This window comes from Stegastes partitus, unplaced genomic scaffold (genome assembly GCF_000690725.1).
Source record: "Stegastes partitus isolate 25-593 unplaced genomic scaffold, Stegastes_partitus-1.0.2 Scaffold1456, whole genome shotgun sequence".
Classification (NCBI taxonomy): Eukaryota; Metazoa; Chordata; class Actinopteri; family Pomacentridae; genus Stegastes; species Stegastes partitus.
The window spans coordinates 79,157-104,879 of record NW_007579187.1 but is presented as its reverse complement, the minus strand read 5'-3'; the positions used below and the strand labels follow the sequence as shown (position 1 = coordinate 104,879).

The following is a 25,723-nucleotide window of genomic DNA, read 5'->3' as shown; positions in this document are numbered from 1 at the left end:
AAACAAAAAAAAACAATAAAATGTTCCATAAATCAGGCTGTGAATGACATATGACCAAACTCCTCTGTAAATGTGTAATAAAAATGGAAAGTTTGGTATGTGTGTGCTACTGAGGTGGAGATTTCTGAGGAAAATTCATCTTGAGAAAAAAACCTTTAAAGACGTGTATTATAATTGAAATCTAGAGATGCAAAGAAATTAAATTTTACATGTTAAGAAAAAAAGAAAGTCTAAGAATTGACTAGTGCATGAAATAACAATTGTTCTGCCTGTGGTGTCACACTCTAACTGCATAATTTCACACCTTCTTCTGGTTCACAGGACACGTCTGCCTCTGCCTCAGCAGGCTACAATGACCGGCACTGGCTTCAGTGACCTCAAAGGACAACACACACTGTAAGTCTAGTGTTTGTTACATGAAACACAAGTTTATTGCCTATTCTGTGCTAAACAATGACAACAATAACCACAAAACATTGTTCATATACAAGAATACAGGAGTATAAATATAGAATATCTGCACTACGGGGTAGTATCTGAACATTTGTTAAAAGCACAAACAGACACACATTCAAAAATCATTCACTCGGTCACACAAGCAAACCTCCCGAGAACGTGGTTTGCACTTTGCACTCGACGACACATTCACTCATCCACTCACGACTCTAAATGGAAGACCATTCTAAGTCTCTTTAGTGCTCAGAGTACTCCTTGCACTCCAGTTTCTTCCTTGATGATTGTTTCTCCAAAATCAACAAAACGGATCAAGACGAAAGGGTTGAGAAATAAAGGCAGAGCATGACACAATCCTCCATCGGACTGCTTGGTTTCGTCCCGTTTTGATCCTCGTTGGAAGCCAGCAGAGCCTCGTTGTTCACATAAATACAAAAATGTGTCTTAGTGGTGCCAACAGTTGCATGTTAACATCAATTAAAGTTCACTACATTGATGTAGACGCGTCGCTGCGTAGCTGTAGACGAGTTACATCATCGCTGACATGATTGACAGCCTCTACAACATGGACAGAATATTTGTCACACAGCTGTACAACACAAAGAGATTTTATGGCACGAAAAAAGAGCATGGTCTTCTCTGAGCAAATACAGATGAAAATCCATCAAGTGAGAAAGAGCTCTTTGCAATATGGATCAAGGAGGTTTATGGGAAATGTAGTCCCTTGAATAACACTAGTTCTAATACCACAGGTTTGACATAGAGACCAACAACCCTGCCCCTAATCTCTTTACAACAAATCCACAATTTAGTTAACATAATATACTGATGTCAAATACATATAGCACCTCTCGTGTGACATCACAGATGCTTAGACAACACTGAGACAATGTCATACAGGTGTCCAGCTTGCTGTCTCATCGCCTTCTGTGGCTGCTTCATTCTGCTCCGTGTCTTTTGACAGCGAGTCCTTTTTGAAGGCTTGAAGCTGGGCACAGCGAGTGTTTGAAAGCCCAGACAAACGTCTTTAGACACTGTTGAGCAGCAGAACGGTATTGGCGGAGCCGGGAGAGGAGATTTCAGGGTTAATAAAATGTGAGTCTTGTTCATCCCCGGAGTCCGCTTCTTGTTTCTGTGCTACAGTCAAAGACAGGCTGTTCAGGCCGGCCTCTAATGTCGCCTCGGCTCCCTCTGCTCTGTCACCTGGAACACACGAGAAAGGAAGCACACATCTGTCAATAAATCTGTAGGTTAACAAGATGTATTTTCTACACTAAACAGAAATGCTATGCTTTAGTAAAAATATGCAGTACTTCTCCTTGACTTGAGTATTTCTATTTCACGCCACCACAACATTAAAACCACTTAAGGTGAAGTGAATAACATCGATTATCTCAATGCAATTCAATGTTCTGCTGGGAAACCTCGGCTCCTGGCATTTATGTGGAAGTTACTGACACATGTCATGGCAACAGCACTCCCATGTGGCACATCAATTCGCCCCACAACGGTTCCTACTGACAAGTGTGTAAAATAGTTCAGATTAGCCAATAAAGTTACCAAAAGGCCGTCATGGGGTCATTTTTTCCGTCCCTTTACTTACACAAGTTACATATGTAAATTTTGTTGATAGTATCTGCAGGATTGCCACCTTTACGTACAAATAAATAAATGCTATAAATACTTCTGCCATGATTGAATGTGCTGCTTGGAAAAATTCTGACAAGTATGACCACTTACATGGTGCTAATGTTGCTCATTTGAACATTTCTTTTTAACAAATGGGATGTACCCAGTTAATAAGGAAGCTTTAGAGGTGCCATATTTCTGAGCTTTACACATATCCTGGTCAGCCCCTACCCTCTGCTTTCTGTTCAGACAGACCAGTCAGCTTTTAATTATTTCACCTCTATACTCACTCAGAAAACACAGTGAGTAAGCATGCCTCCCAGTGTTTTCAAATGGAGCCCTAAGGTAAAAGAAATGCAGAACATTTCCAACATTTAAGATGAAGCTTGACATTTAGAAGTCAGTGGTCACCTCTCTCCTGGTCGCAGTCTGGAGAGGAAGCTCCACTGCACTGGCTGCGAGGGCCCAGGAGAGGTGAGGCGTGCCCAGAACCGCACACCGAGTCTGGGCTGTGAGAGCTACAGGGGCTCGCTAGCTCCAGGCCACCGGGACAGGATGAGGACAGGGCGGTGGAAGACGGAGAGGAGGAGAGGTAGGGGGAGGAGGGGAAAGGGCTGGGCATGTCGAGCGGGGTGGAGGCAGAGGTGGAAGGATGGGAGCAGGAGGAGGAAGAAGGCGAGGAGGGCATTGCTTGGGGAGAGGAGGTGGAGTGAGTGTCGGCCTCCTCCTCTGAGCTGCTACTGTGACTGCCCTCTTCGTCGATTGACACTGACACCACTGAAACACACACAGAGTATGGACTTTAAACATGCAGACGCACAGATGCACCGACTTAATGAAACAAAACAAATGGATTGATGGAAGCGGGCGATCACTGAACTCCGAGGTCTGGTCACACTCACTTGACAGGCCGTCCGACTCCATCTTGAAGTTGGCGATGTCCTCGTTGCCTCCGTCTCCTTCGGCACCGACGCCTTGCTCCCTGGTTCCCATGGCGAGGGAGCGGCGCTGGGCGTGGATCTCCTCTGAGATGCTCTCCAGGTTGCGTAGCGCCGCGCGGTACTCGGCCTTTGCAACAACTAGCTTGGCCTGACGTTCGTCCACGTGACGCTTCAGTTGCTGTGAGAAATCAATCGAAGAACTCAGTGAACTCCCCTGACTTGTAAAACTGTTTGCAAATGTGAATTATGCACATTTTAACATTCTTGAAAAGACTTTTATTAGGCTGTGTGAGTGTGACATTTACACCATGAGGATTGTTTCCTAAGGCCAGCAGATGGCAAAATTTATGTTCCGAATGACATAAATTTTACCATCTGCCCAAGTGTCTGAGAGTCTGTGTGAATCTCTCCATGGACGTCCGACAAAATGAACACAAAGCAGCAGCACACATGCCTGGCAGTAGTGGGTTTGTGTAGAATACATACAATGCATATTTTATAGTATTGAGACTGGTTTTATCAGAGCTTGCATGGTAGTTTGCACTGTTCCCTCATAATAACAAGGTTCTGTGTTTGAGTTCTCCTTTTGCCTTGGTGTGTTGGTGTTTTTCTTTTTCCTCTGGGTGGAGGCCAGAGCACCCAGAGGAAAAAGAAATGCACGATAGGTTAAATGGTGATTCAAAATCGTTTGTCGTCAGTCCATCTGTCCGGCCCTGCGATGGACTGGCGACCTGTCCAGCAGCGTGTAGCCTGTTTCTAGCCCCCCCGTGACTCTCTGAAGGATAAAGTGGATATAACTGATGGATAGATAAGTTTTGACTATTTGCCAGAAACACATAAAATATGAATTTACAGCAACTTGCTACAAACACTGAACCACTCTTGTGAACCTGCAGCAAAAAAAACCAAACAAAAATCTGTTGATTGCCATTGGTTGTCCACAAAGTCAGCCAGAAGTCCACCGATTAAAATACGACCTGCAGTTTTGTTGCAACACTGCCTAATGTTAATTACAACCACAAAACCTAAAGTTCTAGTGCGGTTCCAGCGGGCTAGAAAGTAATATAATTTAGAATAACTACACAACCGTGACGTCCACAGATGTCCGTGTGACTACAGTCATTCTAGCAGCTCTGTGAGGCTGCATGGTCACAGAATTAAGTTTGTACACTGGATTAAAAGGCTCATGATTCCAATGCCAACATGCTGATATCTAGCCATGTTTAGCATTTTTGTTTAGCATATAAGCATGCAAAAGTACAGTCTAGGCAGATGGGATTTATTTATCTTTTTTTTTAGCTATTTAGTCATAAATAGAATAACTGAACCAATAAAATATTGTTCTAAATGTGACAAAACATGTAAAGCAACTTATCCAGAGCTGGAAAGGATTGAATGTAAGATATGAACCAATGTGGTAAACTACAGATTAACACATTAACATTAGATTGGGTAAATATACATGAAACCCAGTAGGCCGGTCATATACGTACCTCAAGCTGTAGGTAATACTTGGCTTTCAGTTCAAAATAGGGTCTGCAGGGGGAGGAAAAGAAGAAAACTGAGAAATGGGGGGAGGGAGAAACTTTGCCAGTCATCATTGGAGAAACTGCTAGAAGAATAACACTCCTCTGTGAGCACTCGCATTCCTTGGCTCTTGCAAAAGGGAGACACCCCAACACTGCACAAGCAACACATGAAACATCTGGATTGCATCAGATGACATTAACGTAGCCCCAATGTCTCACACACTCGCATATAAAGAGGCCAAGGCAGGGGGAATCTCAAGAGCATCATTTCTACTTTATCACAAAGGAAGCACAAGCACAGACCTGGATTTATTGATGGAGCGCTTCAGTTTCTTCTCTAACTGCCTCATGTGGCTGATACAAGAGTTGTAGTTGGCTGCTGTTTTTTTGTGTTCAGCTTCACTGCGCGTTCTCGCCTGCTCTGCCTCCATCACCTGAAACGACGGAGAAAAAAAAAAGGTTTATTTTAACTTTATAAAACCGAGAAAAGTTTCATTCTCCAGAGTCAAAAGCTTCTGTTGCTAGAATGGAGCTTTTTTTTTTTTTGGCTTGCATTAAGTACATACTCTCTGTGTGGCATGGTTGAGCATTTCCTGCCAGGCGGAGTCAAACTGGCGGCTGTCCTCCTCCAGCAGCCTCTCCTCAGCCAGGGCGATGGTTTCTTTGGCTGCCCGCAGGATCTCCACTGCTCGCTGGAATTCCTGAGTGGCCTTTTGGGCTTCAACCTGGGCCTGGGCAGAAAGAAAGAGCGGACAGTTATAATTTATTCAGCGCTGACTGGAAACCAAAATGCTATTCAGCTTTCTGGCAGTAAATATTGCAGCTGAGGGACTCCAAGTTTCATGAAAGGGAAAATTCTGATTTCACTTGTTTCTGATGTCACGACAGCTGACAAGAGTGAAAAAGATGCCGGAAAGTTGAGACCACAGCGTTGTGACAAAGGGGTTTGTTCTAACAAGCAGCAGTCCTTGTGTTTGTGTGTGTGTGTGTTTGTAATTTGTGTCCTGCAGCACATTTCCTCCGACGGAGCCGATTCCTTATGACAGCCAAAGAGAAACTAAAGAGATTTGACACTGCGTACACACTCGTACAGAAAGACGAGCGTGCCCTGATCTAGTGGACAAACAGAAGCTTTGTCACTGAAGAAATCTGACACATTATCAGTGGGCTCTTCCTGCCCACGGTGACAGTCAATAGGAGGATTATTCTCATCCCACTGGACATATTTGGACCCACTCTCTCCGCTCCGACAGGCGTGACTTAAAGGTCAGCGTGTCGGCTGAATGCCAGGATTAAGCAGTTACAGTAACTCCAATCGGATTTCCTCTAATACAATGAAAATAATCCAGGAATTTTGGTTAGCCCTGATGGTCTTATTTAGAAGCAGAGACCTTAATCTTGGAGAAAGATAAAAGCGAGCGGACAACACCACCCGAGTTTAATGTTAACAATACAGACGCCTATGAAAATGTATTAAACAGACACAGTAGACATCTCCTTTTTGGAGAAAGATGGGTATTAAAGAGATGAAAATAAACAAAAAGACAAAATGATTGTTCATACAAACTCGCCTCAGATATTGCAGCCTTTCATATTCCGTTCATATCGTTTATGATGTAAATAACTTCCTCGTCCTGCAACACGTCTTGAAGATTTTTATCTTAAGAAATTCTCGCGGGCCAGTAGAAAGACTGTGTAGCGTATTTTTCTATTTGCATCAAAGGCATCCAGAATGATCCACTGATATCTTTCCTCGAGTCCCTTATGGGGTTCCATTGCATTTTTTTTGTTTAACAATTTAAATGGAACATATTTGGTATGAAATCAGTTTGTTTGAAGTAGTGTGTAACCCTGTGACATTTTATAAATATCCTGTCTGTCATTATGCTCCTTGTGTTGTAACTGTGTTGCATGTCTCTACTGACTGTGTACTACAATGGAAACAGGCTTTCTCATCTGGTTTGTTTTTCTATCCCTCAGTGCTTTCAATAGATTATTGTTGCGACTAAATGACTGTGAAATAAAGGCAGCTATTCATCTGAACGCTACCATTTCACAGTTTCGAACGTCTACCACGTGAACTCCAAATGTACTTTCTTGTGGCGTGTTTTCTATTGTTAGTAACTGACAGAAAACAAAACTGAACCCAAGCTGCATTGAAATTATCTTCACAAATATGATTGTGTTTAGGTTATTTTAAGGATTCAATTATTTTCTGCAAAGCAAATGTAAAATGGCACCGGGGCATTTCTATGCACTGGTCAACATGTGACTAGTAGCGTCTGTGCAGAACACGTAGCAGTCAACAGTGTCCTCCATGTGAACTCATGCAGCTAGAAAAAGTAGTGTAAAAACTACAACTACACATCTGTGCATGTCCACAGCTGTTTGTGTGCACATCCGCACTGAAGTGTAATCAAGGCTGACCTTTAAGCCTCAATATATTTTAAACAAGTGAGTTCTTTAAAAATGTACCGACTGTACAGTTGTCGTGAACGGGGAAGTTAGCTGTAGAGACCGAAACCTTTTTTGGTACGAGAATGTAAACGTGTTTATTTCAGCTGTAAAGTTGAGCATTTTTAACACGGCAGTCTACGGAGAGTTACTCGCTTTTGGAGTCAGCCTCAAGTGGCCAATTGTGGAACTGCAGTTTGTTTCACTTCTTCATTGGCTTCATTTTTCAGCCCTGGAAGTCACTGCTTGGTCTCTAACAACTCCCAGGAAAATAGGTAATATTTAGAGTACCTACATTGCGACATGTTTTCACCAAAGACATGTTTAATGTCCACCCGCTTCTTGGCAACTCTGTTTGCTCAATGCTGTAAGCTAAACAAGTTGCATGCATTGTGTTTAGCAGAACCTTGAACTCTGTTGCCAAAATGGCAACAGCGAACTTAAACTAAATTATGGGCTGTAACACCAAAGGAATGAACTGAAAGAGCCTAGAAGGGAAATGCAGAATCAAGAGAGTCTGTGTGTTTGCCCTTTGGAGTGACACAGTTCACAATAAACAGCTTTAACAGACCAGACTCCCAAAAGGTCAGTGCAGGTCTTTCAGCTGTTACACTTTTTTCTCATGGCCTTCCTTGGCTTTCTGCGACATTAACCCCTGTAACACGACCCCTGCCACGGTCAGCCATGGTAAAGATAAAACCTCCACCAGTGACGTCAGCAGGCAGAGGTCTGCATCACCTCACGCTAAATGCAGAAAACAGAAAAGCTGGCATCTTTTGTGTGGGCATTGTTGTCATATCAGGGTGTGTCAGTTGTTCCGATATGCTATCCAGGTTTGTTAGGGCCCCTTTGGGGAAGGTGAAGAGATAGAAGAGAGGAGTGGGAAGATAGCAGTTGCTCCTTGCGTGCAATCTGTTGGCTTGACAAACTGGCGAAGATGAATCCTACCTCTTTGTCCCTCATCATGACCCATTTCCCAGGCTCTGAGAGGAGAGGGGTTGCAGAGAAAACAGAAGGAGGATGATAGATATTTGATGAGGGGAAAACATAAGGAGAACCAGAGAAGTATCTGAGGCTTTAAAGCTGCATCCATCATTGTTGTATTATGTCAGCATCCAACTAAAATAGCAGGACTTCCTCGAAAGAGCAGCCTTCCCCACACAGGGTTAGTGTGTTTTCATGAAGCTTCAGTGGCAGCCCAGGGTGTAGTCAGTACCTAAATACAGTCACTTTGAGAGTTTCTGCTGTTTCTTTACTGCTGACGCCCTGTTGAGTAGCATGCATCAGAGCTGGAGGACACAATTTGCCGTTATCTTTATAGCACAAAAGCCTGCTGAGCTTCAGACACCATGCAAATGATGAGCTTTGTTATCAGTTAATTAACTTGATGTCACTGAGCACACATTATATGACACTCAGAACCACACAATAGGATGCTTTTTTCTCCATAATACCATGACACACTGTCACCCGGTGACTGTAAAAATCCTCCTACTAAAGGATGTTTTTGATGTGTGTGCATAAAGCGTGTGTGTCCGTGCACGTGACGCCTTCATAATTCATGTGTCAGACGCTGACGTCCCGTCTGACGCCTTTGTCTCTCGAAATTCTCCCTGTTTACAGTTTGCCAAGGTGAGAGATGGAGGGCAAAGAGGTACAGAGAGGTGAAACAGAGGGTGAGGGTGGGGAACACAGAGCCAGACAGGCAGGCAGTGGTGCAGAAGAGAATGCTGGGTAAAAGGGACAAAAGATAGGACAGTACCGACAAATTCCTATACACCACCTCCCCCAAGTCTGCTGGAATGCAAGGGGGAAAACATGGGGGGTTGGGGTAGGCTTATGGGTGGGGGGGTACGTGCAGTGTTGTGCGTTTATGCTAGAGGGTCAGTGAGGGTATGTGTTTGGGTCCTTTTAAAATAGGTCAAGTATTAAATATTAAATATTCATCCATAAATCATGACCAGACAATACACAAGTTTAACCCAAGGCCCTTATCGGCTTTGCTCTATTTAAATCCCCTGATCACACACACACACACACACACACACACACACACGTATATACCTACACAAACGCAAGGCTACAGAAGGCTTTTCATCCTTTCACGTGAACGCAGGTCCTATCAAAATTCAAAACCTCCCAGTAATCCCTCGCACTCACGTGTTACCATCAGAAACAGATGACACTGGCAGGTAGTTTGTCATATTGCAACACTGAGAAGCAAGGACAAACACAAACATGCGCACACACACACACACACACACACACACACACACACACACACACACACACACACACACACACACAAATACAAAATCTATTTCAGTTTGACAGCTCAGCTCTGACACACAAATGTCAGCCTTCTGATGTGTGACTCATAAGCTGCTTCTTTATTGGCTCGAATGGAGGAGGCTGCTGGACTCAAAATTTCTGTCCAATCAGATCAAAGCTTCAACAGGCTGGAGCAATTAGACAGTAAAAGTACACGACCCACCGGTGAGGGAACAGCACAGTTTCACGTGCTAACCGCTGGGGAAGTTGTCCTACTTTGTCTCTACCTGCACCAGTGCAGTGAGCACGGCGAGATATCCAAGATTCAGTGAAAGAAGCAAGTCAGATCATGCAAAGTGTTGCACGGCTATCAGTTTCTCCTCCACACAGAGGTGATGCATGTGTTTACATGTGACATTAGCTTAGGATACAGAGGTGTGACTGAGTTTAAAAATAGACATCACGTGACTGCGCTCCCTTTAAGTAGATATAAGCAGAGCTCTTTAAACTTCTCAGTGCTAATCCTCAGTAAGCCTGCCCTCACACTTTCTGTCTGCCGACCTCAGAGTCACTCCAGCTTTCCTCTGTCAATGTGTGTGTGTGTGTGTGTGTGTGTACCTGTCTTGCCACTTTGCGGGCTTCCCAGTAGGGTTTGGAATCATCTACAGCTCGTCCGATCCTCTTCACTTGCTCGTCCAGCTTCACTGTTGCTTCCACCAGAACTGCACGAAACCGCTGACGGCAGTCCTGCAAACAGAAATCAGGATTGAGCATATGAGCTTATCTGAAATTATGAGCACAATTTTCCAATTTTTTTAAATTTAATTTAATTTATTTTATTAGTGTCCCCCTCCCCCACTTGCCCTACAGGTGTCTGTGGCACTTGCCAGGCTGGCATTGTAAATAAGAATCTTGTTCTCAAATGTCTTTGCCTGGTTAAATAAAGGATAAATAAAAAAATTAAAATAAAAAAAAATACAATGTTCTTTGCTCATTGTGAGCATTTAGGCAGAGCACCAACGTGTCACCAGTTTGGCAGCATTTTCCCTTGTGTGTATTATTTTAAGTACAAGTCACAGTTTGGCCTTTGTAGTTAGTGCTGTCCTATTGGCTCGGATCAGTTTGGCCATGTGCCTCCAAAGCAGCTCTTCCGATTCAAGTCTTCACTAAACTAATACCCAAATACAAGAACATGCATTACCGTGCCCAGCTGTGCCCAGCTGTGCACACTATCTCAGTCATGGGTTTTTGCTCCAACGGGTGTTTTTGCCCACAGAGCTGATAAGCATGTGGACATTCATTGGTGGTGAACTGGTGAGTATTTGTGAGTTATGATAAAACATTACAGCAAGGCATGACATCTATGCACATGTGTGTGCGTGTGTGTGTGTCCACATTCTTTGCTATGAAGGCCAAAGTGACACTGTGACAGTATATTTGTTATTCATAGATACGGTCTGTCATCAAATCTATAGGGCAGGTTTACTGACGCCGGCCACCTGTTTTTATGTTTGTAGGTGCGTGTGTCTGTGTGTGTCGTTGTCGGCTACTTCTATAAGCACCAGTTTGAGTTTTAGACATTTTGGCTGGTCCTCACTTTTTTTTTTTACACTCCTTCAAAGGTTTTGAGGTTCAGACTTGGTTTTAGGGTTGAGGTTTGGTTTAGTTTGGGGTTCAGGTGAGGATAACATCCAGCTGATCTGAATGCTGTAGCCAGAGTACTGACAGGTACCATAGCAAGAGAGATCATGTTACTCCCATATTAGCTTCTTGTCACTGGCTACACTGACTCTCGTCTCCTTCACTCTCTATACATTTATATGCCACCACTGATGTCACTGACTTTGTGTCTTCTCTCTCTCTCTCTCCCATACTTTGTGTTTTGTCTTCTCTGCAGGTATCTCTGGCTGCAGAGTTACATGTTTCTGATCTTGACCTCAACGAACCGGCCAGTGTTGTGAGGTTTCTCACTGCTGAAAGAGCCTTTTTCTTCCCCACCGTCACCAAAGAGCTGCTCAAGGAGAATGGTAATTGTAAGGTATTCCCCTTATTATGTGAAGTGCCCTGACATGACTCATGTTGTAAATTGGCAGTAAATGAATAAAACCGACTCAAATTGTGTTAGGGGTTAAGGCAAGGGGCTTGGGAACATATTGTGTCAGTGAATGTACTCACAAAGACAACAGTACAAACAAAAAAAAACAAGATAAACCGACAAGGATGGTGTATGTGTGTGTCCATCGGCCTTTTCTCAAACTACACCCTCTTTCTACCCAGTTCCCTATTGTTCATTTGGACAGTCTGCCACATTAAGCGCTGTAACGATGGAGTGAAAGTGGGTTATAAAACCTTCCAACTGTGACTCTACACTGATACTGACTTAGACTGTGTCCAAACTAATATATCCATCCATTATCTATACACCGTTTAATCCTCACTAGGGTCGTGGGGGGCTGGAGTCTATCCCAGCTGACTTAGGGTGAAGGCAGGGGACACCCTGGACAGGTCGCCAGTCTATCACAGGGCTACACTTAGAGACAGACAACCAAGCACACTCACATTCACACCTACAGACAAATTAGAATCATCAATTAACCTCAACATGTTTTTGGACCTTGTGGGAGGAACCCAGAGAACCCGGAGAGAACCCACGCTGCACGGGGAGAACATCAAACTAATATATATTCATTAAAAAAAACTATCCTGTTCAGACAAACATTTTAGAATTGTATCAGAAACAATCTCTGTCCATACTAAGACATATGAAAACATAACGTTGGCCTCATAGCATAATTGCCTACGTCATTTTTTGGTCAAATTGAGATATTTGCCTAACTTTACTCTCCTATCATTTCTGCATCATCCTGTCTTTCTACCTATGTCATTGGCCAATCACATCTGGTTGAATGTACTGTTAAAAAATCAATAATAAATACCAATGTCATTTCTAAAAATTGTTTTTTTTCTCATTTCCCAAAAACATGATAATATGACTTAGGCAAGTATGCTATGAGGCTAACGATAAGTGACCCAATCAGAAAGGACAAAAGGCCAAAACACAAAGAAAAAGCTCTGTTTTAAAGGGTTACCCATACACATGTGGATAAGGCCTTACTAACATGATGGAACACCAGGTTGTGTTTAACATGAAACAAACTCTGTACAAATGTAAGTTCTGAACAGCTACCTGTTAAACTGCTCAAACCAAATCCTTAAATTAGAGATGGTTACATTGCATTTACAATCAAATACACTGTAGTCTAGATATCAATCTAGATAACATCGTCTAGAAAACAGTTGACCAATCACTGCACTGTGTAGAATGGTCTGGCTGCACTTTATTATGATTCTCCTATAGGTGAAAAAAAACCCACTCTGCCGTGTTTGCACTTCTTCAAGCCAATCACAGTTGTCTTGAGCGGGGCTGAGCTCAGGATGTTCACCGAAAATAGTCACGGGGGAATTGCTTTGTTGGACATGTGCACACAGAGAGGCAAGCAGGGCCACTTAAATGGATAATTCGCTGAAAAACAGAATAGCACGGCTGCCTATGAAATGATCCAAACTTCTGGTAAAACCTGAAATTTTCTGCGTGCAGGTTGTTGCCTGAAGGACGTTGTTCTTGTTTCTCCAAGTGACACTGATTTTGAAAACAGTAACGCACAAATGTTAGCCCCCTTTCAAATGACTTCCAATCAAACACTAGTGCAGCCAACTGGTGCCAGAAGTGGCACCACTAGTGAAAAGCGGTCCATTTGAGTGCAGTGAATGTGTCTCAAGGGACTGTAGAGTAAAGACACTTCTATCTAGAAGGTCCATGCACAGGTGAGTCAGTACTCCTGGCTGTAACTACGCCATGAAGGCAAAAGAACTCTCCAAGCAACTCTGTAAAAAATGTTACTGAAAAAGCAAAAGTCAAGGGAAGGATATAAGAAACTTTTCAAGTCACTTTGACATGAAAGAGTCTTTTATGTAAATTCTTGTCAAAAAAAACCCAAATGACCTTGACAAGGACTCAGTGTTGAAAAGTGATAAAAGGGGAAAACTTCCAAGGAGGGTGAATACTTTTTTAAGGCACTGCTTACCTACAATTTACATCCAGCAGTCAGAGTAGGAAAACTATAGATGTCGTTATTTGATTGTAAAGTCTTGTCTATTCGCAGAGATTGCTGCGAGTAAATAAAGAGAACAAGACCACAGAAGCTGGAGGGTACGTGATATTTTCCTCAAGTTCATCTTTAAAACCTGCCGCTGGATTTATACTTTCCACCTTACGAAGGGTGCTTCATTCAGCTGCGACTGTGACGACAAACAGAGTTAGACTCCGTGACAGACTGGGAGTGGGGAGGCTCTGGTTTGAGAGCGGCTCCCACATGTGTTGTGATTTGCAGAAAAATGGGTTTGAAAGGCAGCAGCACCTGCATCCTGTTCACAGGACTGACAGAGGAGAAAAGAGAGCTTGAAGAGGGAAAAGGGAGAGGATGCTACAGGAAGCACACGTCCTGTGATATCGTAACGTTTCCTGGCGTCTTCCTGCAGTGACGCAGCACAGAATCCAGAAGGTAAATCCAGCAAAAGCACTGGTCACGTATCGTCGCCGGTTACTCTCGACGATGAGGTTTATATGTTTCAACAAATACATGCGATCTTATATCTCTGCCAGGGCACACGAGGGGGTTTAACATTGTGTTGGCAGAGTCAAGAACACAGTCTGAGCGTGGATTTAACCTCATTGCCTGAACTTCTCCTGAATCCGGTGAATCTACAGTACATCATCCTTAATCAACCCCAGACGCTGCAGGAAAACAGCCTGCAGCCCGCCAGCAGCACTTTCCACATTCCTGAGCTCCTTACTTTCATTTTTCCTCCTGATGAATCGCGTTCTTGCTTTCTTTCTTTGTCTGCTCATGTCTGCGTGTTTATTGATAGGCTATCAATCACCTCACTGACGCAAACGTTTCATGAAAATGTTCCCACAGCAGTGAAAAAAGGTGGAGTTCTCCAAAAAACAATAAACAGCAGTTAATATCAGATATGTTCAATATAATCTGTAACAGCTGCCCAATATTTAGCCTGAAAATAGGGATGAATCAAATGGAAATGACACAGATCTGATCCTTCTGTCTTTCTGTCTGCTGCTCTGGTTTGTGGAGTTTGGATGTGAGTCTTGGTCTAATGAGAAACAGAAGAGGCCAGCTTTTAGGAAAAGAAAAACTGCGGCCTAGCTCTGGAATGTTTTTGGTTTTGCTGAACAGTAACCTAACGAGCACACATTTGAATGCAAGCAAGCGCTGTAAGAAAAAATTCCATCTACCATCCGTCTTTCTCCAGGTCCTCTCTTGATTTTAAAACCTTTTTCCTCTTTTAAAGTGTTTGATATGGGTTTTTTTTTTTTTTTTAAGCAGCCTGAGGGAGTTGAAGGGCAACGATGAGAGCACATGGGATTCAGATTGCTCTGCATGTGCCATTCAAATAATGTATTTAACATTCAAACCACAGTAATGCGTCCTGTAGCACTGAAAGGTTATACAGTGCAGCTGTATTTCGCAGCGGCAGCTTCAGTTTTTCCACATTTTCCTCTAAAAGCTGCTCACTCATTTAGGAAATTTCCATCTTTGCAAGGCGTTCCATGTGAACCCTTTTCAAAGCAACCACCTCGTCGCTAGGCAAATCCCTGAAACTTACTGGAAACAAGATGGATTAACTCTGACAGGATTTCTCACTTGTTTCGGGTAAAACTTTAGATTCTGAAAAGTGAGATTTAGTGGCTCTGTGAGATAGATGTCAGTGCAGCTCAGCTCACGCGGTGCAGGAGAAGTGTTTACCCCAGCAGAGAGAGGCAATAATGATAATAGTGTTGGTGTTTGGTCTCACCTCCAACTCACTCTCCCAGCGGTTAATGTCATCCGTAGACTGGTTCAACTTCTCCAGCTCCCCCTGTTTACAGAAAACATGGCGGGCATGAGAAGACAGGGAGAGGGAGGAGTGTGGTTAAGTCAGATCTGGAGGTTAAACTGTGACTTGTGTTTACTGAATTACTGAGCCTGAAGGAACAAGCAATCTTAAATCTTTTTATTGGAACATTTCACTGCATTCACCCTCACAGTTGTTTATTTTAACTGGCTTGTTATAATATAATAAAGTAGTATTCTGTCCAGCTGTATGTAGCTTTATTCAAGAAGTATCAGGGTTAACATTTTCAAAAATATCCCACACAGTCTGACAGTTCTATTGATTCATCCCAGTGTCACTTCACTGGTAAATACATCTGGACCCATTCTCCTGACCCCCTTCTCACCTGGATTCTGGGATCCACCTCTTCTTCCTCCTCAGCACACTGCAGCTCATCCTCACAGTTATTCCCATTTGGTTCCATTCTCAGAATATTTTGGCCAAAAAAAAATGAGGGTCTTAACAGGAAACAAAGCGCGACCCCCGGGGTGCTGGGCAGGCGGAGGTGTCCGGCAGCGATCCGCCCTCTCTAACCTTTACGCAGAGCGCAGCGCATTGCTCCGGACCGCTGAAGGATTCTTGTAGAGTTGGAAGAATCAGAGGAGTCGGTCCGGTATCTGCGGAGACGCGCGTCCTGCCGCAGGGAGATCCAGCGCGCACTGTTAAAGGTTCACCACCTCAGGGATCGACCACGGAGCAACTGTGGGAGAAGAAAAAGTAAAAGCAACTATATTCATCAATGGAACTGCTTCTGCTTTGGACTTTCAAAATAAAAGCAACGCATAGGGAGGATTTTGGCTCTCCACAGTCCCTCCACTCCAAAATGTGCTTTGATCAGTGCTGCTTTTCTTTTGCTTGAGCTTTTGCTGCGTAAAAATGTGCCTGTTCAGTTTGACGCAAGAGGACTGTTTTCAAATTCACCTGTTTCATATATTGATCTATATATATGACCTATTCTGTACTTTGCTGTGCACGTTTGGTTCAACTGGCATGTTGTTTGTTGTCATATAGAGTTGTTAAAATGTTGTATCACTCCAAATATCCGTTTGAAGACAATAAAGTCTATCATATGTTATTGGAATTCAGACTAACTGAAGCATCAGATGGCAAAATCAGCTTTGGAGTGATAACACATGCCGATACTGTGTTTGGTATTTCACTGACATCTTGAGGCCTACGCAGCAATCATGACCTGTCATTCTAACACGTGAGTTGATACTAAAAATATATATATAAATGCAGCGTGCAAATTGACTTGGAGAAAAGGTTTTACATGTCAAAATCTCACTCGGTTCATTTAGTTAAAAAGTTTTGCAGCTTTTAACTGGTGACAAATTCTCTACCACTGAGTTAACCCACATCCTAGTCAGGTGTGGCTATAAAGGACAATGATCATGTCCAACAACAGGATCTTGTCCCTTAAATGTCCACCAACCTCATCAAACTCAATAAGCAGCATCTACAATGTCATTAATGTGATCCCTTACTGACTTGTGATTTCTGATCGATGACTCAACTCTCCATGTGCCCTTTATCATTGACAGCAATGTCCATATTTTGTTGTTTCATGACGTTCAATCTGTTGTAAAGATGCCGTGTGTAGGAAGAACAAATACTATTATTACATGCTTTGTTTCTACTTTGTTCTGTTTTTTCTTTTTTTTTTTTTAAATGTAAATCAATCGATTTTTTCTCTTTTATTTTGAAAATTCACTCTACTTTTTTTCTGGACCTTTCAGATCTACCTTTCTCTCGCTTGACGGAGCTCCAGTGAGGGAGGTTTGTCTGGTTTCACTCGCCCTCTGGTGGTGAGGACTCCGGGGAACAGGGAGGGTCAGGCTGAAGGATAATGGCAGCGAGCTGGATTCCTGTAAACACTGTGGTCTCAGTGTTTTATTAGGAAAGTGATTCCCAGCCAGATGTTGGACAGATGCCCTGACAGATTATAAGGGCCCTCAGAAAATTAAACAAGAAATAAAGACAGCTTTCTTGGACTCAGTCAGTGGATTTGGTGGATCACATCCATGTGAACCTGTCAGAGATACACTTCATGATATAAATATGATTTCACCAGTAAAGCCACTGTCTAGTCTATTAAAGGACAGTGGTTGTATTTAAGGTCACTAGTTCAGAGTGACAAATGATCATGTGGGTCATATGTTATTTTTAACATGGTTGCTTCATTTTGAATAATATGTAATCCAAATATTACAATACAAAGCAACATAAACCAGTACTGATGTAGAAACCTTCCTCTGGCTGCATCCTGTCCTTACATCCATCACAGCATCTCTTTCAGATCTCACCACACAATCAAACAGATCTACTGTAAATTTCCCAGAACTTTCAGTCACATCTGGTGACCTTTATCATTTGGCACAGACTATTTTTACACTGAACAACCACTGCAACTCCAAATCCTGAATCTCTGACCCTGAACCTCTGCATGTGTGTTGCATAACTGTTCATATTTTCATTCCAGCAGCACTGCTCCGCTCCACTGTCCACCTACCTCTCCTATATAAAGCACCAATAAGCCTGGAATAATGGTTCATAGTTGCATTTGTTCCTGTGTTACCAGAATCTGCAGAATTTACATTCAGCTTTTGGTTTACTTTTAAACAAACCTTAGACACATATCTGTAGATTTGTGAATAAGCATTTGTTTAAATGCATATATTAAGCAAAGATTAAATTCATTGTACACAAACATGGCAACTAAAGCTGATTCTTATTTTGATTTGGGGATTTAAAGTTTATAGGTTGAGAATATTCCCAATAAATCAGATGTATGTTTTTTATTTCTATTTGTGCATGTGAGTGATCTGGGTGTGCACACTGTTTGATTTTCTTGCACATTATTTCATGGCAGCGCTGGTTTCAGGTTATTTCACTGGTTTTAATGGGCTCATTCTCTCTCCATGTGATTGCATACTGTGCAGATGCAGTCTGTGTCCGTTATTCGCTCTCCTGCATGATGGCAGCAGGTGAAAACGCTGCAGCAGCGTAGCTGACAGTGAGAAAGTTGGGGGTAGGCCTATAGCGCCTCAGATATGGACGGCTGCCCGGCTTCACTATTCGTCATCGCGTTTTTTCCAGCGTCCTCCTGCGTATGCATGTATGCGACCGACGGGCTGATTTCATAACGTGAGGAGGAAGAGAGGAATGGGGCTTTGAGCTCGGATCAACAGCAGCAGACCCCGGCAGGCTCCGTGCACCACCGCTGTTCCGTTTCCCTCCCGGGCCATGCAGAAGGTGCAGTAGAGGAGATGCGGTAGTGGAGGCTGCTGATGCTGCGGTCCGATCAGCTGTTATTTGCGTCTTAAGCATCATCGCCGCGACGGCCACAGAGATAGAGATCAAGCTCCTGGAAGCCAGGGACACCGCAGAGCGGATAACAGAGGATGGAGTTCAAGCATCTGGTGGAGGCGGCGGAGAAGTGGTGCTCCGGTAACCCGTTCGACCTCATCTTCGCCGAGGAGGACGACGAGAGGCGGCTGGACTTTTACGCAGAGCCCGGCGTCTCCTTCTACGTGCTGTGTCCCGGCGGCACCGACAGCTTTGTAAGTGAGGGCCTCGAGCTCCGTGTGTGTGTGTGTGTGTGTGTTCTTGTAGGTGTGTCGAGGGTGGGCTGGAGGTGGGGTTGTCCCGGTTGGTCCCGGTTTTCAGGCTGATGGACGGGGGAGGGGAGGAGGGGACGAGGTAAGGGGGGCTTTGGGCGACGAGCGCAGGGGATGATGTCATTTCAGTTTGGGTGAACACCCCCCTTCTCCCGATGTGTCGATGGTGGTGTTTTTTCCCCTCCATTGCAATCAGCTGCGATAACCCTCTGAACCAGGGTAACAGAACCAGGCCTCTACCTTTCAAAATAAGAGCCCCACACGCCATCATGTTGGATTTAGAGCACAACATTTCAAAACAATCATGATGATCATAACTGTCCGTGAAGATTTGGGCAGACATGTAAGTGTTTATTCTCCTTGAAATAAAAGAAAAATAATTACTGCATCTGTTGAGGTTTAAGCAGAATTTTGTTTATTCTCCTTGAATTAAAAACTAAGATAAGAACTATATATATGAACACTTAAGAAGAATTTCGATTATTTCACTTGGAATAAACATAAAATGATAACTATAACTGTTTAGATTCAGGCAGATAAATGCTTATTCTTCTTGAGATAAATGGAAAAAAATAATTAATGTATCAGTTGATATTTAAACTGAATTTAGTTTATTCTCGTTGAATCAAAAACTAAAATAATGACTCCATCAGTGGAGATTTAAGTAGAAAATGGGTTTATTCTAATTGAGATAAAATAAAAATAACTGCATATGTGGAAATTTAAGCCCAAAAAAAAGTGTTTATTCTTCTTGAATGTCATTTTTGAAAAATCACATAATTATTTCTAGACATGAAAACCAGTGCTTTAGAATAGAATAGGAAAATATTTTATTTATCCCAGGCCTGGGAAATTACTGTGATACAGCAGCAACAAAAGAAAACACACCAATCACAACAGAAAAGGGCTACATTTAAATATTCTTTAAAAAATTAAAAATAAAGTTAAATTAAAATAAAATAAATAAAATAACTGGAATGTGCAAATTGAACAAACAGTGCAAAGACAAAGGATTTTACAGAGCAGAGAGCTGAGAATGCTCTGTGGCAGTCAGAGGCGAGGTGTTGTACAGGGTTATTGCTCTGGGCAGGAAAGATGTCCTGTACCGGTCCTTGTGACACTTCTCTCCACAGCTGATCCCTTGACCTGTNGACACTTCTCTCCACAGCTGATCCCTTGACCTGTTCACTGGCAGCAAATAATTAATCACATGTGTAGGTATTGCCAGTTTTCTGCTCCAAACCGGTCCTCATTATCTCCATTAAACCCCACTCTTGAAAGAAATATCTACTGAGATAAATAATATTAGCCAAATAAATTAATTGCACTAATTTACCTGCTCTGGTGATTTGATCCTCCGTCCTAATATTCCCAAAATAATATGACTGTGGAGAAATGTACAATTTTCTACTTGTATTTAATGTGTTTTTCCTAAATCAGCTACATGTAAAAGCCCTAAATGACATCAGAAATCAACCTTAAAACACAACTGTTTACTACTTTCTGAACAAAAACTGCTTGAAACCCAAAAAGGCCATACTGTGCTGTAACTACAGAGTTCAGTGTGTTGATGGCAGCTCCAACTCAGCTCTGATCAGCCACAGTGGTGCAGTGGTGTTATGAGTCCTAAAGCCCCAGAGGCCAGACCCGCCCTCCTCCTCCTCCTCCTCCTCCTCCTCCTCCTGCTCGGTGACAGGGGCTAGCAGGGCGGGGAGCAGATGGAGATGACCCAGGAGCCAGGGCGTCTGTTCACTCAATAACACATTATGTCACGCAGACTCGGCCTGTGTTGTGTGTCTGTAGGCCTCGTTTGGACCGGATGGCAGAGCAGCACCTCTGTAGCAGGGGTTTTCCATGTCTGCTCATAAAAAATAAAAAAAAAGTTAAATGCACATGTAAATTCTGCACAACCGATCTCTTTTATTGACAGTGTTATCAGAGAAGAGCATAGCAGAGAGTTTAATCACACCACATCCAGGTATTTAAGTGCACCGTATGATCCGTCGTCTCCAAGCACCGACTTTTTCCATTTTCCTTTCTTTGCTTTCTCTTTTATCTCCCTCTCAACTCTCAGTTTTCTCTGGATTTCTAATCTAATGCTCCTCAACTGCTGCACACACACACACACACACACACACACACACACACACACACACACACACACACACACACTCTGCTATGGACTCTCAAAACAGCTAGAATAACTCTTTGTCTCTGCAGGACTCTCGAGATCTAGTTACTCTGGTTGGATCAATACTGCTATCACCAGGACGTCTCGCATGCTATCTCACTCTCTCTCTCTCACACACACACACACACACACACATGCACGCACAAGCTACAAACTGTCCTTGTCAGTTTGTCTTGTTTTTCCAAAAAACTGAGGGCATCCAGAGCATCACCTTATCAACTAGAGGGCGCCATGAGATCAGGCCAAACATGACACGAGTGCTGCTGCACATCTCTGTCTGCAGCTCTGTGATGGCTCTCTGTTTTAGTAGTTGTCAGCCTGTATGACTTCAGTATGACTGCTAAAAGAAAACAGAATAATTGAAGTTGTCGTGCGGCCTTGAATCTGTTTCTCTGCTCGTCCGAGTTGCTCTGCTGGAAGGTGGGGTTAGCTGTTGCGGTGGAGGCACACACTCACGTGGGAGGTCGTCCATCCGTCAGCGTCCACCTGTAATAGCCATCCCACTGTACTTGCCTTTGCCTCTGTCTGCAACACTGTTGTTTTTGGGGGTTTTTTTTCACCACAGGCTGTTTTCACGTGAGTCCTTTAACTCTCACATGTAGGTATGTCTTCAAACATTATAAAACCAGTGTTACACCTTGAGTTTTAATTGTTTTTTCATTAATATGGGTGCAAATAAGACAGTTTAAATTAGATTTTAAGGCTCGAATTAAGAGATAATGGCTTTAGATATATATAGGCATTTTATTTTTATGGACTATACTCACAGTTTGATGTATTTAAGGTGTGAAACCACCTTGAAATTGCATTTGACAACTGTTTACACCTTAAAAGGACCTTCAGTTGTCAATTAAGGTAAAAGAAATGAGCTTTCATAAGAGTAAATATAATTCAGTAAAAAAAAATATTGCAGTTTGTTGATTTGTCGGTTCCTTTGTTTGGCATGAAGCAGGTAATTTCCTCTTTCACTAAACAAGTTCTTAAGGTCTAAGTCAAGACACCATTTTTTCATGTTTTGAGAGTGTTTGTATGCTTTAAATCTGAGCTGCAAACACTCGAATACAACAATTATATCAAACTGTATGTGCAAAAATGTCCTAAAATATGATACATTTTTTGTCTAAAACATTTCTATTTCATTTTAAATAGCTTTAAATGATGGTTCACCCATCAGTGAAGCCCCTCGGCTACACAGAAAGTCATCTTTTGTTTTACGCTTGCTGCTTGCTTTCTCCCTGTCGCTCTGCACACTTGACTAGACACCTATAATAGCATTACCTAATACATCACCTAACAGTTTGGCCTTTAGACTCCAATTAAACAACACTAAACAGGCTGAAATGCTCCACCGGCCTATCCCAGTGTTTATCCAACAATTCTTGTAAAAGGTTTGAGGTGGTCGATAGCTTTTACTAACGAGGAACTTGACTTTAATCCAGGAGGAATTACAGTTTACCAATATTTAATGATGCTTTATTGACCATAAATGTACTACTTTCTATTTCCTTATCAGAGCCATAGAGTTGAGGCTCAGGCCGTAAAGGGAGCACATTTGTCAGACCAGGCAGGTGCTGCAGGATAAAAGAGTGAGTTTGGTTAGAAGTGGGACAAAATAGCCGTGTTCTGTACCGGCACGAGTGTGTACGGAGGCTTTTGTTTGGTCGTTTAGGAAACACTTTAAGATAAAGTCCTGAACACAGAGCGTCACTCACAAACTAATCTTACAAGTACAGTTAAAACATGAACAATCTGAATAAAGATAATTCAGTTATATGTTGATAATGTAGTCCTTTCAGTGTGGTGCGCCACCTTCTCCAGGTCAATAAAACACAATAACCAGTGTAAATAACGTTGACCCAAAGGGATTTTACCAGTCTGAGCGGAAAGTAATGTATCATAATCTGTTCTGTAGTCCTTGATTCTGATTTATTTACCTTTTACATCTACACTGTAAGAAAAAAGAGGGGAAAAAATGTGAAAATCTGGCAGCAATGGTGTCAGAAAAAATACATTAATGTTAAGAAAACAAACAACAACAAAAAAATAATGGCAGATATCTGCAAAATAGTACAATTTCTTGCTCATATAAAGACAGTGAAACAGTATACATTTATGAACGCACAAATAAATGAATAGATTCTTGATGTGGACATTAGATGTAGTTATGGCTTGTTAATCAACAAAACAGGGAAAATCTGTAAAATAGCCGCAAATTCCTCACAAAACAAAAAAAACAACAAGCGTTTTCTTATCAGCTTCCTTATTGTCTTATTAGCCAACCTACTGTTACAGTTTGTCTGCTGTGTCTGCCCTTCAACAAATGCCTCTTTATCAGGTTTAATTGCTTTGCTCTAGTTTTTATGTGCTGCGTCACCCAGAGCACAGATTTGCTCATTTATTAACTTCGATGTCACTACAAAGCCCACATGAGGCCACACTGGTGGAGGCGGCATTACATCATGAGCCATATTGTGTTAAAACTGCATATAAATTTATTTCCTCAATCATTATCTATGCGTTGCTTCCGCTGCGCCTGGTCGATGCCCCAGAAAGACGCCGATAACCTTGGTGTTTGTCTGTGTGTGCAGCATGTGTGGAGCGAGAGCGAGGACTGCCTTCCCTTCCTCCAGCTGGCCCAGGACTACATCTCCTCCTGCGGGAAGAAGACTCTGCTGGAGGTGCTGGAGAAGGTCTTCACGTCCTTCAGGCCTGTAAGAAAACAAGAAGGAGTGACGCTGTGGGAGTCACAGTTTACTTTCTAACACGGTGCATCAGCTGCAGCACAGCAAGATCTGTTTGTTGTGTCCAAGCCTGTTACGGCCCTGATACATTCTGTTCTCTCCGCCACGAGCTAAACGTCACGTCGAGATAGCAAACGATAGCAGGAAATAGACAACAATTCAAGGCCTTGAGTGAGTTTTGTAGATTATTAATGTCTGACACTGCTTGACACTTTCGTCCACAAGCTTTTATTTTTCGATAAATAAAAGAAAAATTGTAACCTACTGTACAAATGTTTAAAACACAAAGCAGGTTATCACAACAAAACTTCAATCTCTTTATTTCTATAATTGAAGTTCCATTTTTCTAGCCATCAAAATCAAAGATAAAGTCGTTTGCAGGAACTAAAATGTGCCACTCGGTAACGGCGAGACAGAGGAAAAGGGGCATGAAGGTAAAAAAGTATGCATTTTGCTCTTAAGCTTCTCAAAGCAAGCAAAGTTATTCAGGCTTCTCCTGTCATGTTTTTTCCCCACGCTATGCGTCCTAGAAATATACAGTTACATCTTCAATCTGTAGGAAATGCAGACATCCACATTCAACGCGTAATCGATAACATTCATTAAATGTCTTGATGCCTATCATCTCCCACCTCACTGCTTAGAATAAGACTTAACTCAGTAAGAGTAATGAAAAGACATCAGTTTGTATACAATTTATTGGTGAGGAATGAAGGCTACTGACAATGTTGTGTAATGTTGGTGACTTAATGTGGGACTGTCCAACATTAGAGGTCAGAGGTGTTCAGGATGAAGGTGTTGTTAATGGCAAAGGAATAATCAAGAGATTACCAGTAAGAGGTTTTTTATTAAGGGGCAAAGCTTTACAAATTAAAAGAAATTCAGTGATGCTGGTACTCCATTAACACTGCTTAATGTGTCGTAAATTATTCATTCATTCAATAATTAATCACAAATTTGGCTTTCACCTCCAAATCTACACCTTAATTGAAAACTAAGGTCCTTTTGTAAGTGCTGTATTCCAAATCCAGTGGTTAAGCATGTTATATACCCAAATACTGAGTAAAAATATCTTAACTCACGCCAGATATGAAACGCAAAATAACATATTAATCATACAGTCGACTGCCTTGTTTAGAAGTTGTCATAACTCAAAAAGAGTGATGCAAATGGTTGCATTAATTTTTTTTGTTGGTGAGCTCAAAAATCAATTTTTTTAGGATGCAAACATAAATGAGGGTGTTGGTGCCAAAGTATGTCAACCCACATTTACTAGTTTTAGAGAAAACTGGGGTCTAAACTTTGTGTTGGAAAAAAAACCATCCTGGTTGTTGAAGGAGTCATTATATGCATTCAAAGATGTTTCAACGCTGTCCAGAGATAGAAACAGTGACTTTGTTGACATGGGTCATCGTAAGGAACTAGAGATACTTTTGAGGACCATGGGGTAGAAATAGATGCTTGGTGGTGGCTAATTAAGTTTTTCTTTTTACTTTAACGTACCTATGAGTTGAGTGTTCACGGGGCTTGAGGTCACGCTGAATTGCAAACGTGCAACTACCTGCGCCTGTGATATAATGGTCAGCAGTTCCTGTACACTTGGCCCAGTTTGCCACTAAATCGGTATGCCAAAACCAGTATGGGCCAAACTTCAGAGTGGCATTGTGACATTACTAGTGTGCTGTTGGTTGGACCACTTCGTCACAAACTCGTAGACTATTAACACTTATATAAAAAACATAAAACTCAGCTTTGGATTTTTTGTGGTTTGGCCCGCTTGGGCACTGAACCCCTCATATTATGTTATAAATGAAGGACTCAATAAAAACAGGGGAAACACTATCATGAATAAATGCCATGAGGAAACACAGGAGGCAGCAAAGTCAAACATTCAGAATAGCCAAGTAAGACAACAAAAAAAGTGAAGAAAAACAGACAAACT

At 42.3% G+C, this 25,723-nt stretch overlaps 2 protein-coding genes across 2 annotated transcripts in view; one reads left to right on the top strand and one right to left on the bottom strand.

The window, feature by feature from the left end:
- Positions 1–405: 405 nt before the first annotated feature.
- Positions 406–15,931, bottom strand: sh3bp5a (SH3-domain binding protein 5a (BTK-associated)). The gene is made up of 9 exons (XM_008299756.1): positions 15,576–15,931; positions 15,152–15,214; positions 9,896–10,024; positions 5,119–5,283; positions 4,856–4,986; positions 4,517–4,559; positions 2,985–3,201; positions 2,494–2,859; positions 406–1,656 (listed from the first exon to the last, which is right to left on the bottom strand). Exons 1-9 carry the CDS (start codon positions 15,651–15,653, stop codon positions 1,481–1,483), a joined length of 1,368 nt encoding a protein of 455 aa, XP_008297978.1. The 5' UTR covers positions 15,654–15,931; the 3' UTR covers positions 406–1,480.
- A 2,431-nt stretch (positions 15,932–18,362) lies between these two features.
- The window catches only part of mturn (maturin, neural progenitor differentiation regulator homolog (Xenopus)), an 8,747-nt gene continuing 1,386 nt past the window's right edge, over positions 18,363–25,723 (top strand). Inside the window, exons 1-2 of the mRNA XM_008299755.1 lie at positions 18,363–18,792; positions 23,629–23,751. Coding sequence (XP_008297977.1) covers positions 18,634–18,792; positions 23,629–23,751 — 282 coding nt within the window. The 5' untranslated portion in view covers positions 18,363–18,633. The remainder of the gene's footprint in view (positions 18,793–23,628; positions 23,752–25,723) is intronic.

Excerpts from the sequence above, each read along its gene's own strand:
- sh3bp5a (XM_008299756.1), bottom strand. The coding sequence starts at position 15,653 with ATGGAACCAAATGGGAATAACTGTGAGGATGAGCTGCAGTGTGCTGAG. Across the intron at positions 10,025-15,151 it reads GCTGGGAGAGTGAGTTGGAG|GACTGCCGTCAGCGGTTTCG; the intron begins GTGAGACCAAAC and ends TTCTGTTTGCAG. Across the intron at positions 4,987-5,118 it reads TCAACCATGCCACACAGAGA|GTGATGGAGGCAGAGCAGGC; the intron begins GTATGTACTTAA and ends CCGTCGTTTCAG.